General features: G+C 31.9%; 2 protein-coding genes across 2 annotated transcripts; one reads left to right on the plus strand and one right to left on the minus strand.

Annotated features, from left to right (window-relative positions):
• The first annotated feature begins 4 nt into the window (after positions 1-4).
• On the plus strand, positions 5-12,164 carry LOC139520042 (uncharacterized). Its single transcript, XM_071312459.1, has 4 exons — positions 5-125; positions 7,903-7,980; positions 8,856-8,957; positions 9,799-12,164. Exons 1-4 carry the CDS (start codon positions 39-41, stop codon positions 9,841-9,843), a joined length of 312 nt encoding a protein of 103 aa, XP_071168560.1. The 5' UTR covers positions 5-38; the 3' UTR covers positions 9,844-12,164.
• Positions 12,165-15,610: 3,446 nt separating this feature from the next.
• Positions 15,611-19,245, minus strand: LOC139520041 (uncharacterized). Its single transcript, XM_071312458.1, has 4 exons — positions 19,138-19,245; positions 17,364-17,537; positions 16,472-16,943; positions 15,611-15,694 (listed from the first exon to the last, which is right to left on the minus strand). The coding sequence occupies exons 2-3, from the start codon at positions 17,533-17,535 to the stop codon at positions 16,729-16,731; spliced, it is 387 nt and encodes a 128-aa protein (XP_071168559.1). The 5' UTR covers positions 17,536-17,537; positions 19,138-19,245; the 3' UTR covers positions 15,611-15,694; positions 16,472-16,728.
• Between the last annotated feature and the right edge of the window lie 122 nt (positions 19,246-19,367).

Here is a 19,367-nt window from a genome sequence, read left to right on the forward strand (position 1 = left end):
ATTTAAAAATAAGCGTGGGTCGGCTACTTCTGTCGACAATGTTTTGTTCAAGAAAAAGACCATTTTCATTTATTGCCTCTGATAATGAAAGTATAAACGTAAAAGCAAAATGCTTTTGTCCTACGGTAAGACTGTTATATTGACAATAGATACAGCATCACACCCACAGGCACTTGTTTCTATCCATAGGAAGGTCGACTATCCATATAACGTGACGGTACCCAAATTGCACCTATTTTGACAGTTTTTTCATCTACGTTTTTTATGATAAAGACAAAAATGTCCATTCTGTGTTTATTTTGTAGCCATATCCTTCTTTATTATAAAGGTACACCAATTTGATTTTTATTCCATATGGAATCATAGTAAAATTGGTCTAAACTGACCTCCAAACCATCAATGATTCTGAAATGAGGAGTACCCAAATTGCATCCATGCTTAAATTCACATCGTCAAAAGTCTAATAACATAGCTTTTGTTTAATTTCTTCAAATATTTTGAACAATTTGATATTATTCCATGCTTACTCTTCATTATTTTTTAAATGGATACTTGTAACATATTGAATTCGCTCATTTTAAAAAGATGACGTTTTGATGACGTCGCATGGCGACGTTTCAGTACATTTTGCTTTTTCAGTAAATACTTCATCTGTTGATAAATACTGTGAACGTTTTGTGCATATCTAAATAGTTTTACCTATGTTGAAAGATGTGCTTAGTATCAAATCATAAAAATACAAATTGTTTAGTCTCTATGAAATCTTGTAAGATTTTCGCTGCTAGTTTTGCTAAATAGGTGCAATTTGGGTACTCGGTGCAATTTGGGTACCGTTACGTTATATATTTATATGGATAGGGGTACAAGTCAAATCGGCACCTGGTCAAATCGGCACTCATAGAAAAAGTCAAATCGGCACCTGGTTAAATCGGCATCTAGTCAAATCGGCACCTATTTAAAGTCAATTCGGCATCCAATAATATTTGATATAATATATGGGACTGGGACTATTATGCTAAGTTAGTAATTTATTGTGAGGACAAGGATAATAGTGCTCACGAAATGTTAGGTAAAGTATATAAATTTGAATTTAAAGATTGAACTAGAACATTTTTAAAGATAAACTTGTATCACCTGGTGTAAGAAAATGTGTGTCAAAAAACTTACAACTTGTACAAAAACCCTGTACAAATTATAAATTGTACAAAGTTATATTTTGTACACATCATATATTAAACAAATTTAACATGGGTGCCGAATTGACTACATCAAGTGCCGATTTAACCAGGTGCCAATTTGACTAGGTGCCGATTTGACTATACTGGGTGCCGATTTGACCAAGTGCCGATTTAACCAGGTGCCGATTTGACTAGAATTCTATGGATAGTCGACCTTCATATGGATAAAGGTCGACTATCCATATATTTATATGGATAGTCGACCTTCCTATGGATAGAAACAAATGCCTGTGATCACACCGAATTATGTTCAAGCTAAAGATGGAAAGTTCATCATAACATAATTTATTTACAATGCCTTGAAAATTTTGTCTGTGTTTACACCTTCTCTTTGTAAAGATATACCTGTACATTTGGAAAATGTTTGTTATCTTTTAAGGCTTATTTTCCCAAATATTTAAAAAATATAATTGTTACATAGTCTTTAGAGGTGTCAACTTGACACTATAATCTCTATCTGTAATTTCGATCACTCTGGTAAATTTTATGTCGCTATTGTATAAAACTCATTAGTACATTTGTATTTATGATGTGGCACTGCAGAGAAACTAAATAAATAAATAAATGATGTGGCACTGCAGAGAAACTAAATAAATAAATAATTAAATAATTAATTCACAAAAAAGATTAAAAAAAAAATGAATAAATAATTTTAAACCCTTATAAAACCTTAACTATCTATTTTGTGAGCCTTCCAATATCTTTAAAGGGAAACTTCGCAAAAAAATCAAAAATTGATATTATGTCCATTCTGTATAAAAAGGCTCAAATTTATAGATATTAAAGTTTTATTCCGCTAGATAAGAGATCAACATCGATTTTAAAATTTGAGTATCAATTTTCTACGCTCCGCCATCTTGTCATCTTCTACGATTATAATCACGATATGTCTATAAAACACAAAGGACCAAAACTACAGTAACCGATGTAGTCGTAATTGCGTGTCGATATCTTGTCAATCGTACGATTGTTTTATCTGACTAACTATAAACTTGATACGGAAAATGTTCTTATTTTTTTTTAAATGACCATTATTATATATCTGTTATTTTTAAACTGTTAATATTGGAATTAGTTAAAGAGTCACAGTTCAAATAATAAATAAGTGTTCCGTGAAAATTGTTTTCAAAAATCTAATTCGTTCATAATTCTTTAAAGTAATAAACTTTATTCAAATAAATTCGGATCTTTCCTCATCTGATCACCAGCATGGCTAAAGGTATTACTCCCAAAGGTATTGTGAGGGGTGTGAGGACTCAGGTGACACGTCCGGGTATTCAAGCGATTTCCTGTCGGGCTTGCAAGTTCATGCATCGTTTCACTTCTGTAGGTATTGATCAGTATACACGGCAGACTTATAACTTTCCATTTTGAACTATCAGGTGTATAATACACATCTCTGTCTTGTGTGTCCGAAAGTGATATGATGCCAATAATTTAACTCGTACGCTTGTTTATAAATAACATTTCTGGTGTAAAGAATATTATTTATGAAAATATAAAAAATACCACAAAAAAAAAAAAAGATTTGAAGAAATAAAAATCTATATACATATTTTTTCCGAGGGTTAATTTGGGAAAATGTAATTTGTCAATTATAGTAAAGGACAGACTGGTACATACCAAAAATATTGATTTAAAAAATGTACGCACTTGTCGATGTTGGCTTATACGCCTGGATAGAAAGTTACGGAACTATAGTGCAATTTAAAATATATACATGTATCAGACTATATTGTATACCAAAAGAAGAAGAAGAGAACCAGTTTGATTTAAATACAGGTCGATATATATCTTGCTTTGGTTCATCGAAGTTATGAACATAGTAAAATCCCAGTTTTATGTATCAATTAGATTGTTCTCGAATAAAGGAAGAAATTCGTCATCATCACAATTGTTCCGACATTCATGTAAAATATATGCAACTGGACGTACACTAATAATCCCAAAGGGGTGTGAGTATTTTCTAGGAAAACTATTGAGTATTAAAGTTTCAAATCAATTTCGGGATTTATTTTCTTTCTTGCCGTGATATGATAGCAATTTAAAGAATAAACTGCTTGTTCGCTTTAGCGGTATCAGAGACATGTATATATGTCTCTGGCGGTATTCTTGCCAGTTGAACAGACTTATAAGTTACATTCAAAAATAGGGAAAGATGACATAAAATTCGCTGTCTTTTGTTTTTGAACATCGTTGGTCAAATAAATAGAGTATTATACGTTGTGAGACGAGGACTATTTCAACAAATACTATAAATACAAGTGGAAGTTTTCGTTTTTTGCAATTTGAGAGTAAATGATGTATCAAACGTTCAAGAATACGCATGTAAAATGTGTCACTGGATATAAAAAAAAATCAATCTCAAAACCTACTTCCGTATGGAACTTCCCCTTTCAGTGACCTGCAAATTTAACAGATGATACACTTTATCAGATTTGCATGTCCAACAACGACCCACTACTCTACATGTGTTACTGACAGCCTAAGATAGTAATTCTTCTGTTAGGTCAATTCTCTTTCGAACAATACCAGAAAACATGGAAAATAAGTTCTTTAAATTTTGACTCTGGAATTAACACCATTTTTTCTTGCGACAAACTTTATTTCTGTTGATGAGCAGACATGGACGGAAAACAATAAACAGATAGGTTTAATATTTGTTCATTCATTTAACATGTATAATATGAATACGATTGTACTTAAAAAAAACTTATATAGTTAGTTTCAAGAACAACCGGGTTCAGACAAACTGTTATGAAATCAATGCTGTTACTTATGCATTCACCCAATTCAATATTACGATCAAAGAGAGTAAATTAGTGGCAACATAGACATTCCGTTAATAACGGCATAAGTATGCAGTTAGTACAAGAACACCAATCTGTGTTTTAAAAACTAGCGATGGTTGCTAAGGATATCTTGATTTCGGGAACTTTCTGCAGCTTCCATTTTATGGAGCTCTTCTTCGGTATACCCTGGCTCTAGTGCGTACCCAATATGACCATACTCGTCAAAATCTGACTCTTTTGACTGACTGGAACCACTGTTATAGTACTATCATTCTCCGAACAAGATATTTTTATTTATGATTTTATGATAAATTTTTGGACCATATATAAACTGTTCTATAAAAACAAGCACGCAAAAATCATAAGATAGAAATATAAGTAATATGTGAGTAAAGTTAATTGAATCATTTAAGTTAATATCCTTTGGGCTCGAATGTAGTTAACTAATAAATGTGTTTTATAGGATAGCTCAAATCCTCATCCAAATAATATAATCTAGTATATGTAATAAAACCCTTCCTACTACACCGAGTTTTAATGCCAAGCGGTAGACATATTTTAGGTACCAATTAAGTAATTGAATGAGTAATAGATAACAATAATTAATCATGAATGTGCAAAGATTTAAAAACAAAAGTATTTTTCTTTGTTCGTACATATTATACTCCGCTTCGGTAGATTTATTGTCGAGCCTGCAACTTTTGTTGCAGAAAGCTCGACATAGGGATAGTGATCCGGCGGCGGCGGCGGCTACGGCGGCGGCGGCGGCGTTAGCTAACTTCTTAAAAGCTTTATATTTTAGAAGTTAGAAGACCTGTATGCTTCATACTTTGTATATAGATGCCTCATGTTACGAACTTTCCGTCAGTCACATGTCCAATGTCCTTGACCTCATTTTCATGGTTCAGTGACTACTTGAAAAAAAAGTTAAGATTTTTTGTAATGTTAATTTCTCTCTTATTATAAGTAATTGGATAACTATATTTGGTATGTGTGTACCTTGCAAGATCCTCATGCCCGTCAGACAGTTTTCACTTGACCTCGACCTCATTTCATGGATCAGTGAACAAGGTTAAGTTTTGGTGGTCAAGTCCATATCTCAGATACTATAAGCAATAGGGCTAGTATATTCGGTGTATGGAAGGACTGTAAGGTGTACATGTCCAACTGGCAGGTGTCATTTGACCTTGACCTCATTTTCATGGTTCAGTGGTTATAGTTAAGTTTTTGTGTTTTGGTCAGTTTTTCTGATACTTTATGCAATAGGTCTTCTATATTTGGTGTATGGAATGATTGTAAGGTGTACATGTCTAACTGACAGGTGTCATCTGACCTTGACCTCATTTTCATGGTTCAGTGGTCAAAGTTAAGTTTTTGAGTTTTGGTCTGTTTTTCAAATACTTTATGCATTAGGTCAACTATATTTGGTGTATGGAAATATTTTATGATCTATATGTCTGTTACGCAGGTTTTATTTGACCTTGACCTCATTTTCACGGTCCATTGCTAAGTGTTAAGTGTTTGTGTTTTGGTCTGTTTTTCTTGATTTATGAAGCAATAAGTCAACTATATTTGTTGTATTGAAGAATTGTTAGCTGTACATGTCTGCCTGGCATGGTTCATCTGACCTTGACCTCATTTTCATGGTTCATTGATCAATGTTTTGTTTTCTTGGTCAATGTTGAGTTTATGTGACAGTTGTAATAAAGCTTTATATTTAGGTCTATCAACATAATATCAATGATTAGTAAAGAAGGCGAGACATTTCAGCGTGTGCACTCTTGTCTACTTATCTTCAGATAGTTTCAGATATACATTAATACATGGCTTTCAAAAGTCTAAATGTAAGTGTTCTCGTACATTTTTTGCCTAATAAAGAAAATCAAAATGCTTTGGTAAAGCTATTTCTAATTCCCCCTTTTTAATGAGACATACATCAAGGACAAGAGGTGTATATCATTTCATTCTGACACATGAATTAAGTTTCCCGTCTTAACCGAAAATTGTTTAAATTTTATTACTTAGTAAATTAATTTATTTGAATTGAAATAAATGATACAGCAAATATAATTAAATAATTCCACGGTGATCTATTTTTATTTGTAACAAACTTGAAACTTGAATTAGTATTATAGATGTGTATATTGAATGCTCCCTTGTTTTATAATCCACTGATCCGAATAGACAGTCACACCTGGCAAGGTGTGCCCTAGAGGCGTGGTTAAATACCGAAGTGCAAATAACAATTTACCTTTCAACAAGCCATCTAAGAGTATTCAATTTGCCACAGAACCGTGAATACACACATCGTATAAATCTAGTCAAAGCAGAGATAGTAAAAGGTCAATAAGAGTACACCAACATATTGTCTTTACAGATTATTGTACTTTAATTTGTTCACCTCATATATCAGTCCGAAAATGCATTAATTAATAAATTTATAATTTTTTTGGTTGTCTACTAAAATAATTCGAATATATACGTTTAACATAGAAAATTTATCTCATGAATGTGTACAATTGCACGTCTGTGCGTCTTATCTTCTTATTATCGGATGTTTATTAGATAAACCATAAGTCATCGGCGCGCTTACGATTACGTTTAAATATCATTAAAAACCAAGACTTTTACTGATTGTATTTTAAATCCCGGCATGCAAAAACCAGGAGAAAACGTCACGACCTACAGGAAGTAGTTAAAAAAATTTCATTAATTGTTGAATTTCTCCTTTATTACTGGACATATAGCGATAAAACTTTGTGAATATATATATTTTGTCATAATGAACATATTTAAACCATAAGTAAAAAATCGCGAATTTTCCCTTTAATAAAGACTCCTAACAAATGTTGAATATCTTCTATGTGATGTTTGTAATTATCATTTTCTGTTGTTGCTAATAATACTTCTGATTCAAGTGTTAGTTTTAATGTTATGAAATAGAGTGCAGAGTGGAGTTTTTCTCTAGCCTCCTCATAATTTTCACAATCCAGAAGATAGTGGTCAACTGTTTCTATTTGTCCACAGCTGCATTTGTCGATGAGTGCTGGGCATATCATTGATTTAGACGAGTTTAAATTACAATATCCTTTTCTTAAACTAGTAGTTATTAGATATATTTCAGTTGATGGTTTGTCTTTTGGAAGTGTATTTTTTACATTTTGTTGAAAGGCATAATATCTTCTTCCTTTATCACTGGCCATGGTGTCCCATCAGTTTTGCCATCTTAACATAACACTTTCTTTTGCTCCTTTTTGTATATCTTGTTTGGTAAATATTGGAATACTTTGTATTTTTTTCTGCCTCCTGTGCTGCTTTTTTAGCTAGTTGGTCTGCTACATGTAGTTCATTACCTTGTATGTCAGCTTGTCCAGGGGTCCATTCAATGAAAACAATGATTCCTTCAGATTTTAGTGTCAATATACTGATTTTAATATCATGAATAGTTTTGCCGTAATTATCTGATCTCCAATTTAAAGGCTGTCTGAGAAAATTTTGATGGATTCAGTGTTTTTTCTGTTATATATATGATTTTTATAGATCTTATATTTATTAAATTCAAACAATTTTCATCAGTGACATACCTTGACCTATAATGATTTACTTTTATTATAAATTGTGACTTAGATGGAGAGCTGTTTCATTGGCACTCATGCCACATTTTCCTATATCTATATAACACGATAATAAAGACAACCACACTCATCATTTACCACATAGTAAGAGTTTATTTGTTTTGCCTGTGTTGCTTATTGAGGATAATATTAAATATGAAATCTCAGTGTAGTACAAATTTGTCATTCATGCAGTTCCCAGCAAGTTATATTACAATAATCGTTGTTGTTAATGCATGTTCAAATACTTTTTTTTAGAGAGAGTTCACACATCTACCAGTTAATAATAGTCATGATTTTTCTGATAGAACATCCAACCATGAAACAATGGAAACTGTAAGTACAACACACACACATGGTCAAAAGTAAATATTCATGATTTTTAAGACGGACATATTGAGCCAGTGGTTGGAAAATTATAATGCTATATTACACCAATTATAAGGCAATTGGCAGTCAGCACTGCTGTCATTAGAGAATTGTGATTAATTACCTACAGAACAAATATTATTTCTTATTTATCCTGGCATAATCCTGCACAATGATGATCACTAAGAAGCCTGATGAACGTTAATAGTACAGGGATACAGGCGATCCCCTCTAAAAAATGTATCTAGTAAATAAAATCATAAAGGCGCACATAATAGTTTTTTCTGTAGAAGGACAAACTGGAAAGTGGTCTATTATTTTATTGGTAAAAATATAATTACAGTATTGGCAAAGGCCCTCTTTCAGTACTTTATTACAATGAATACATATGTACACATACAGCATAACGAATATAAAAAAAAGAAGATGTGGTTTGATTCCAAATACATGTAAGACAACTCTCCACAAGAGACAAAAATGACACACAAATTAACAATTATAGGTTGGTTTGAATTTTTTATGTTTCATAGTGACTGCCAGACTGGACAGGTTTAACAATTTTTTTCTCACAAAGGAAAATGATGTCACTCAAGACAGCACTAGTTCATTTGACTTTCTAGCTTATAAACATGATAAACATACTCTAAAGAGCATTACAATTGAAATAAAACTCATCACACATGTACATGTATTTCCTTCAAGAATCAATAGCAGTCTATGTTAACAATTTGATGTGAAAAATACGTAAACAACATCTTTTATACAAGCATGATATTTTTCTAAAAATAGGATTTTATGTGGGTTTTTTTTTCTCAATGGGATTAATTTCCTTTCTATTTTAGAATATTTGCAGCAATAATAATACAGAAACCGAGTGTGACAGAAATCCTCAGACCTTACCAGTCAAACAACATAATTGTCGACAGTGTTTGGCTGGACAAGGGGTAAGATATTTCTGAAGGAGTTGTACATAACATATAGTATTTCAACTGAGGAAGACACATTAAATCCCCAAATGACCCATAAGTCTGATCATAGACAATAACTAGATATTATTTTAGTACATACTTAAGGTTCACTATCATTACTATATGCTATATAAAGTAATTATCAAATGTATTTATTATGACAATTGTTAATCGATGAACAAAAATGAAAAACTACTAGTTTTGATATTTTTGGAGGTATTTTATTGCAGTGGCTGCTTTTGAATGCAGTTTTATGTTGTTAGTCTGTCAATACTTGTGCATTTCTTATTTGGTATTGTTTTTTCATTCTAAGGGTTTTTCAATGATCAAAACTAAAGTTTGCCAAGCTGCTTTATATCCAATTAAATTTTTCCAATAAAGTGAGTGGTTGGTTTTTTAAATTTTTATATTTTTGTCAAAGGGTCAAAGTAAATAATTTGTCAAAATATTATGAAAAGTAAATGAGACAAATTAAGTTGAGTCAATTTTTTTGGTACCTCCTTGTTCTATAATTAGACTGATTCTATGTTTGTCATAAATTAGTTTGACTTTTACACACAAACTCAATAATAACCTTTGAAGGACAAGTATTTTCATCTAAATTTGATAAAATAATTTTTTGTCATACATTTTTGTTATATGACAATGATGACACTTACCAGACAGAATTTTTAAAGAATTTAGTGTATCAGAATTCTGACTCAAAGCATGGCTTCTAAAACCTTTACCTTGACCTTGCAGGTAACAAAGTTACCCTTTTACAAGGGAGATAACCAAAATTTTCTATAACTAATATAAGTTTTTACTTTGTTTACAGGGTCATTTCATGCATTTATCATCAGATAGTAACAATAACAGGTGACACAAAGATAATACAGTCAAGTTTCAAGGATCTCTTAGAACAGATGTCTCAAATATTGTGTTCTTTTATCCTGTATAGTGTGCTCACAGACACAATGTGAGGGAATATGTTATGTACATTTGTATTTAGTTTATACAATGTGTTGTCAGTAAAGACTACTTAAGATGTGTCCCACATAGTATGTAAAGTACTAGTCGGCAGTTCAGTATTTGATCAAAGTCAGCGGCACTAGTCACTAAATATAAGTCTGTTTACTACTAGTATCCAGTTTCTTGAACAACAAAAATAACTTGGTTGCAGTCAAACAAGATTTTATGTCAAAAAAGTCCTGTACAGCAAGATCTGTTCATCAAGACATTTCATTTAAGGTACTTAATTGTGTATTTTTTTTATTTTTCATGATGAAACATGTCAAATTACATACTTCATTAGTCCTTCCATTGTTTGTCGCAATATGATCTTAGATCTACATTTGTATATGTAGTATATATATAGCAACAGAATATTATTTACTTTTTAACTGTTAACAAAATCCTCAGAAACAAATAAAATGACATCTTTTGGGCTATAAGACAAGTAAGTGTCATAGTTTCTATCTTGTCTTCCATGGATAGTTATCTCAGGTAGTTATATAAGAAAGCAACTGTCTATTACAGTTTATGTTTTTTGTGACTTTGTTTTACCAGCCAAAACATATATTTCAGTTTAGGTAATTACGATTAAAAAAAAAATAAAATCAAATAATGTTTGATTTTTTATGCCTGTTTACGGGACATATTATGGCATACCCTTGTCTGTTGTCAACATGTCAGACTATTATTAAAAAAGCTTTAACTAATTTGTATGAAACTTTGATGAATTATTTTATATCTATCATGTCTATTGACTTGAGTTCTGTTTATGATTTTTTATAATTTTTTTGATTTTACATCTCCGAGTTGTGGAGTTTTATTCATTAAGAAAGTTTCAGACTATTACTAAAAAATGCTTTGAGCAGTTTTAATGAAATTTGGTCAATCCGTTAACATGAGCTCCCTTTCAATTTTGATAAATTTGAGATTTTATGTTTTCAAGTTACAGTATTTTATTCATAAAAAAGGGGGATTTTCCCAGTTTTCAGAAAATAACTCAAAAGAACTTTGAGCAGTTTTGAAACTTGTGGACTAATTTATATTTATTAAAATAACATCCCTGTATATTTTTTTTTATTGATTAATTTAATATGTGAAATTTAGAAATTATTTAACCCTATTCTTTCAAAAAGTGATGGGCGTATCATGTGCTCATGGTGTAGCTCTGTATCTAATTTACTGTCAGATACAAGCAATATCATTTGTGTTCTGGTTGGAGTTCATTAAGCATGTGCTAACCCTGTATTTTGATAACCATTATTAAGGTGGTACATGTACATAATTACACTACAAGGAGATAACTCTGTAAAATCAACTGAACGTTTTAATTAAGTTATATTGTTAAAATTTGAAGCTTCACAATGATCAAAATAAGTGTTTGTCAGACTGCTTTATATCCAACCATTTTTTTCCAATAATGTGTCTGGTTCAGATTTTTTAAAATTTTGATATTTTTGTCAAAAGGTCAAAATAAATATTTTGTCAAAATTTTATAAAAATTAAGCAAGATGAATTAATTTTAGTCAAGGTGTTTGGTACAACATTAATAGAAATAAAAGGAGAAGATGTCAGGTACACATCAATGATACAAAAATAAAAATTTATATAAATCATGTAAACACTGCTGATTTCAAAAAATCCAAAATAAAATGGAATAAAATTAATTGTCTGTGAAATTATCTCCCCTTAACAAAAATTTATGAACAAGTATGTACAATTATAGGCTTATCTTATTCAATAGTGATTCACTTATTGATTTTAGGGAGATTCAATTCAAATTATCCTTTAAATAAAATTATGATAGTGTGGTTAATACAGGTGACTTATTTAATTTGGCTGTTAATTGAAATATTTTATTAATGATGATATTGTACAGATTTTTTACATGCAAAGCAGCAAACTGAAAAGCTAATACTGAAAAACTGTGTCCAGTAATTCAGTAGGGTATTTTTTGTACTTAGTTAGTAATTTTATAAATTGCTTAAACATCTATTGATGTATTGATTTTACCTACATGACATTTTATTTATCAAATTGATAAATAGGTTTTTGCATTTGAAAACGCATGAATTTTAGCAAAATTGAATTGTTAAATTCTTGTATTTATTGTATTCATTAATATTTATATGCAACAGTTTTTGTAGTATATGTGTGCTTCATTTTAAAAGAGATAACATTACAAAACTGATAGATATTTTTGTTTTTCTTTTGTATGTAGATGAGTTTTCTAATTAAATCACCTAGCCCATAGGGCCAAGTGAGACTTTCTCATCAATTGGGATCCTGTATCCATCTTTGTTGAATTTAAACAAAAAATCTTCTCCGCAAAGAAATTTTAAAAAAGGCAGGACAGGAGTTTTGAGAGAAAAAAAAGGCAGCATGAGCAACTTTGCAAAAAAAAAAGCAGGATGACAATTTATGTAAAAAAAGTCAGGATAAACTAATGAAAAAAAAGGCAGGATCAAAAAGAGTGAAAAATAAAAAGGCAGAACATCTAGATTACAACTACCGTAAATAAAAATGCAGGAAATTTTTGTTAACCCTAGCCCTCCCCCATAAAAAATGAATGGTAGCTCCCGAAGTATAAACTGATAGTTTGTCATATTGGTTTCTTGTTGAGTCTGTGCTTTTTGTTGCAGAAAGCTTAACATAGGAATAGTATCCGGGGTGTTGGCATTAACTAACTTCTTAAAAGCTTTGTATTTTAGAAGGTGGAAGACCTTGATGCTCCATACTGTGTATAAAGATGCCTGGTGTTACAAAGATTATGTCTGTCACATGTCCATGGTCCTTGACCTCATTTTCATGGTTCAGTGATTACTTGAAAAAAATATCAGTTTTTGTTATTTTGATTTCTCTCTTATTAGGAGTTATAGAATCAGTGAACAACGTAAAGTTTTGGTGGTCAAGTCCATATCTCAGGTACTATAAGTAAAAGGTCTAGTAGATATGGTGTATGGAAGGATTGTAAAGTGTACATGTCCAATAGACCACTTTCGAGTTCATCCGTCACCGGAAAAAACTCGTCAATTATACGCGCCTTTATGACGTCATTTACCAGATAGAGGGGGTCGCCTGTATCCCTGCACTATTAACGTTCATCAAGCGTCTTGATGATCGTCATTGTGCAGGATAAACTAGAAATAATGGTTGTTCTGTAGGTACTTAATGACAATTCCCTAATGACATCAATGCTGATTGTCAATTTTGATAATTCAATTTGTCGTATAAATCGTACAATATAGAATTATAGTTTTCCAACCACTCGCTCAACATTGGAATGGAAGTGACGACGCCCCTAAACGCACAAATGACGTTCACTAAAACCAGAGTTTTTGACGGAAATGCATCGAACTCGAAAGTTGTCTATTGGCAGGTGTTGTCCAACCTTGACATTATTTTCATGGTTCAGTTGTTTTAGTTAAGATTTTGTGTTTTGGTCTGTTTTTCTTATACTGTATGCAATAGGTCTACTTTATTTGGTGTATGGAATGATTGTAAGGTGTACATGTCAGACTGGCTGGGTTCATCTGACCTTGGCCTCAGTTTCTTTGATCAGTGGTCAAACTTATTTTTTTTAGCTTTAGTTTTTTTTTCTTATACTATTAGCAAACCATCAACTGTATTTGTTGTATTGAAGGATTGTAAGCTGTACATGTCTACCTGACATGGTTCATCTGACCATGACCTCATTATCATGGTTCGTTGGTCAATGTTTAATTTTTCTTGGTTTTGTAAGTTTCTTAGAAACCCTAGGCAATAGGTCAACTATATTAAGTGATTTGAATAATTGTATGGTGAACATGTATTTCTCATTTGGTTTATATGACCTTGACCTCATTTTCTTGAATCATGTTGAATTTATGTGATAGTTTTAGTATAGCTTTATATTTTAATAGGACTATCAACATAATATCAATGGTTAGTTTCAACCTATTTATTCATCATCATTACAATTATATCATCATACAAAATACATAATAATAATAAGATTCGGAAACAAAGCTGTACATAGCTTATATGAATCTGTTTCCTTGAAATACCAACTCCAGTTAACAATTACATAAATAAAGCATGCAATGTTACAATGATATGGACTATCAATGGTTAGTAAGGGAGGCAAGTCATTTCAGCATGTGTACTCTTGTATGTAGATTGTTTATTGCTATTTGTATTTCTGCTTTTTATAGTCTCTATCTTTGTATATGATTTCAAAATGATTGGTAAAAAAGATAAGTTTGGTAAACAAAGTATGGTCATATAAGGACAGCAAACTCAAATAAGTTAATAATGGTTTCCTTAAAATTGGCAATTATATAGATATAGAAAGATGTGTTATGAGTGCCAATGAGACAACTCTCCATCCTAGTCACAATTTATAATTTAAGTAAACCATTATAGGTCAATGTACGGTCTTCAACACAGAGCCTAAGCTCACACCAAACAGCAAGCTATAAAGGACCCCAAAAATTATTAATGTAAAACCATTATGTATATATTCCATCTGTTATAGTTCCACAAAATGGTAATGATTGTGATTGTTTAACATCAAGTAGCAAATTAATTGCATATTCAGGATAAGAGCATGGTAATGTGAAATGAAGATGCATAAAATTGAGAATGAAAATGGGGAATATATCAAAGAGACAACAATCCTTTGTACTAGAGGAACATGCTGTGCAAAATCTTAACATGGTACTGTGAAAGTACTTTAATTCTTGGGTATTAATTTCTATGGTTTAGTAAAAGTAATACTCAATAGGTTCGCGAACTCTCTGTTACACACCATTATTCCGACAGCCCATTAGTCCGACAACCCATTAGTCCGATAACCCAATATTCCGACAGCCCATTAATCCGAAAACCCATTAGTCCGACACTTATCAAATCTCAGGCTATCAAGGTAAAATACAATTTGTCTGTTGGTCTGTATTTAGTTTGAATACTTTCTATAAATTCAATTCGAAATCTTCAAAATTTATTACAGGGTAACTGTTTTTGATTTCATTAACTAGAATGTTAGAAAAGTTAGATTCTATGGGGGATTGAGACCAACGTTTCTTGCGTATTATTCGAACAATTGTGATTTAAAGTTTAGCCGGTGTAGTCACCAAAATAATTTCTGAATATCTCTCACATCTCTATCCTGCTATTTATTTGTCTGTGTCAGTATAGGTGTACAATGTGAAAGTAATACAAAAAGTGTTTTCTAGAATCCTAGCTCTCGATCATTGTTAGCTATCCGATAGTTGTGGCCAAGAATACTTGCGTCCAGTTTCCGTACCCGAGAATTGTAGACAAGATGGTATTCTTGTTCAATTTAATTATAGTTAAGATATTCTCGATAGTTGTGGATAGGATTACAGCCAAATGCCTTGAGTGTGTATGTTATCTTGCTTATTAGCTTAAAGTTTACTATGCTACCCTCCTTTCGGAGTAGTCTAGTTCTACAGTTTGTTGAACTGGTCTACTCTTAACGGAAGGTAGTATACCTAACCAAAAAAATACTTCACGGTTCAGCTAGCAAGTAAACAAATGAAAGATAATACCTTTACCTACACACTCAAGGTATTTTGCTGTAAACTGTTGTTCAGTGTTACTGTTGATTAGAGTGTACTAAGGTTTAGTGTTACGTACCCGATATTTGAAATTGATGAAATTCCTCGTACTGAAGGGGTTTACTGCAATTATTTGTCCACGCCTTTTTGGTATCATCAAACCTTAAAAATCAACTCATTATAAATGTTCAATAAATGAAGCCTGAAAGTGTAAATTAAATATATATTCAGAACAGACCCCCCCCCCCCCCCCCCCCCTCAATGAAGTCTGAAAGTGTAAATTAAATATATATTCAAAATTCCCCCCCCCAAAAAAAAACAACAAAAAAACGGATCACATATGAAATGGCTTTTAAATACGCATACATTAATATTTCTTTGCCAGAGATTTATCTGGCCCTTTTTAGATGCTAACATTTTCTGTTAACTACTACTATAACTACTACTTCTACTTTATACTACTGCTACAACAACTAGACTACTAAAGCTGCAACAACTGGCAAACTTCGATTAATACTTTACTTATCGAAAATATACAACAGATCGTGAATCTATCAAACCATGGAAGTATTATATTGACAGGTGTCAATATAATACTTCCATGATCAAACGATACAGGATTCTAGACTAAGGTTTAGGTTACTAGACTAAGGTTAATAAGGTTACTAGACTAAGGTTAAGGTTACCAGACTAACTTAAAGGTTAATAAGGTTACCAGACTAAGGTTAAGGTTAGCAGAAAAAGGTTAAGCTGTCAATGTTTGTTTGTTTATCAGTATTTCTGACTTAGTTAGATTTTTCACTAGTATCTTTACCATCGACACTTAAAAAATGAAATGATATTACGAAATGCAAATCACAGAAATTAGTAGGAAACGGAATCCGATTTTAAAATTCAATTGAAGAAAATTTGTTTGGGTTAGTACAGTTGTCAATATACCTTGTGATCTAATGAGAGCGTCCTGATCCTCTATTTTTTCTAAATTCGTGCTCACGGCTGTCTCTGTATCATCATCTGATGTTGTCTTTATAATCTCATTGCATTCTGTTGTTTCAATAGCAGAAGTTCCGTCTGTTTCTGCAGGTGGCGTAATAAATGCGTCCTTGTCTTCTGTTCTTACACCGTTCGTATCTGCTACCTCGGTACCAACATCTTCTGAAGTTGTTTTTATCATCTCATTGTTTGTTTCTTTTGTGTCAATAGAATGTCTCTCTGTTTCTGTCTTTAAGTCTTCCTTGAGTAGTTCTCTTCGCAGTATCTTTTTCTTCCGATTCCTTTATTCCTCTTTCGATGCATTCAAACTCATTAAGAAAAAAATTGAATTCGGCAACACTTTGCTTCGCTGGACAGAATTCTCTGCTAAAAATCGACATTTCTTTTTCATCAAACTTGTCCCCATATCTGTACCTTCCTTTAAGTACAATTGAAATGGTTTTTTTTTGTAAAGACTGCGTACATACATCAAACAAAGATTCACTGTAAGCGGAATGCGGAAAATACAAAATTACAACGCAAAATTGTTTGGTGTCAAACATCTATCCACCATTTTCATTTCTTTTAAAACATTAGCTTGCTAAGGAGAAAGCATTATTGAATTTTAAAATTTTCCCCACATGAGGCATAAAGTAAAATTTACAATTTTGGTTATCGATATGAAAGACAATCCGTGTACCAGGAACATACACTACATAAGCTGTGTTCAATGGTTTATATTGTGCCTAACATGACTAAACTAAGACGTTAGAGAAAATCTAAAGTTTTCACTACCAACAGAGCAAGATGCAGGACTGAATGGCATGCACAAATAAGTGACTTCCAATTAAATCATTACCTAATTCCTTTGCCAGTTCTGCTTCTCTGGCTTCTGCAACCAGTATAGCTTCCTCTAACTGCTCATATTTTTTAAGTGGCAACTCGAACTGAACTACTCTTATAATGCCCCTACAAAACCTGACCACAGCCTGCTGATTCGGCTCGTCATCCTTAAAGTTTGACATGTCCATATCTGTATAAAAAAGAATATATGTTAAGAATTTTTTTTAAATAAATACGTTGTAGTTAAAAACAAAAAAGATCAACACAAAATTAAAAAAAAAGTATTGGAAAACAGATTTAAAATTATTAGCTCACCTGGCCTAAAAGGCCATGTGAGCTTTTCTCATCACTTGGCGTCCGTCGTCGTCGTCGTCGTTAACAATTTTCAAACATCTTCTCCTCTGAAACTACTGAATGGATTTGGATGAAACTTAGCATGATTGTTCCTTAGATTATCCTGCACAAAGTGTGTGCTTCGATTTTTGATCCGTCAAAAAAACATGGCCGCTGTTACTTAAAATAGAACATAGGGGTCAAATGCAGTTTTTGGTTTATATCTCAAAAACGAAAGCATTTAGAGCAAATCTGACCGGATAAAAATGTTCATTAGGTCAAGATCTATCAGCCCTGAAATTTTCAGATGAATCAAACAAACCATTGTTGGGTTGCTGCCACTTAATTGGTAATTTTAAGGAAATTTTGCAGTTTTTTGTCATTATCTTGAATATTATTATAGATAAAGATAAACTGTAAACAGCAAAAATGATCAGCAAAGTAAGATCTACAAATAAGTTAATATGACCAAAATTGTCAATTGACTCCTTAAGGGGTTATTGTCCTTTAATGACAATTTTTTTACAATTTGTTCATCATATTTGCTAACTTTAAAAAATCTTCTCCTCTAAAACTACTAAACCAAATTCAAGCAAACTTCAACTGAATGATCAGTAGGGTGTATAAAATAAAGTTTGTGCTTTATTTTTTATTTCGTAAAAAAACATGGCCGTCATGGCTAAAAATAGAACACAGGGTAAAATGCAGTTTTTGGCTTATATCTCAAAAACTCCAGCATTTAGAGCAAATAAGACAAGAAGTTAAAGTATTTATTAGGTCAAGGTCTACCTGTCCTGAAATTTTCAGCCGAATTGGGTAACTGGTTTTTCAGGTATAATGCCCTGAATTGATGATTTTAAAGAAATTTTGCAGTTTTTGGTTATTATCTTGAATATTATTATAGATACAGATAAACTGTTAATAGCAAAAATGTTAAGCAAAGTAAGATCTACAAATAAGTCAAATTGACCAAAATTGTCAATTGACCCCTTAAGGAGTTATTGCCCTTTAAAGACTTTTCACAATTTGTTCATCACGTTGACTTACTTTAAAAAATCTTCTCCTTTGAAACTGTCTCCTTTGAAACTGCTGTATCAATTTCAGCCAAACTTAGGCTAAATGAGTTTCAGAGTATCTAGTATAAATTTTATATTTCATTTCCTTGTATGTCAGAAACATAGCTCCTATGGCTAAAATAGAACATAGGAGAAAATGATTTTTTTTTTTGCTTTTGAAGAAAATAGGACGATTCAAAGAACATTTAAATAAATTGAAAAGCCAAAATAATCATTGATGAGATATTTAACCAAAAAAATCAAGGTGAGCGATTCAGGCTCTTGAGAGCCTCTTGTTATAAATAGGAACCCGGCAGCCAAAAATATCCGGCTATTGTACCTATTCAAGGACAGAAACCAGGAGTACGAGAGGAAAACGGTACCAAAAACATATATACTCACCCCACTTTCTTCCTTTTACTTCGATTTACCGATGAACTCAAAATAAAACGATGATTGTAATGCGCTAAAATCTATAAGGCTTTGTTGTATCAGCGACAAGTCGACGATAACGTTGTTTTGTTTATGACGTTTAGAAATGTGATCGTCACAGTGGTCAAATTCAGCCATATCCGTCAACAAAGTTTAACTATATATATATTGTTAGTATCATACTATAATTTATTCACTGG

The sequence above is a fragment of the Mytilus edulis genome, chromosome 4, assembly GCF_963676685.1.
Source record: "Mytilus edulis chromosome 4, xbMytEdul2.2, whole genome shotgun sequence".
Taxonomy (NCBI): Eukaryota; Metazoa; Mollusca; class Bivalvia; order Mytilida; family Mytilidae; genus Mytilus; species Mytilus edulis.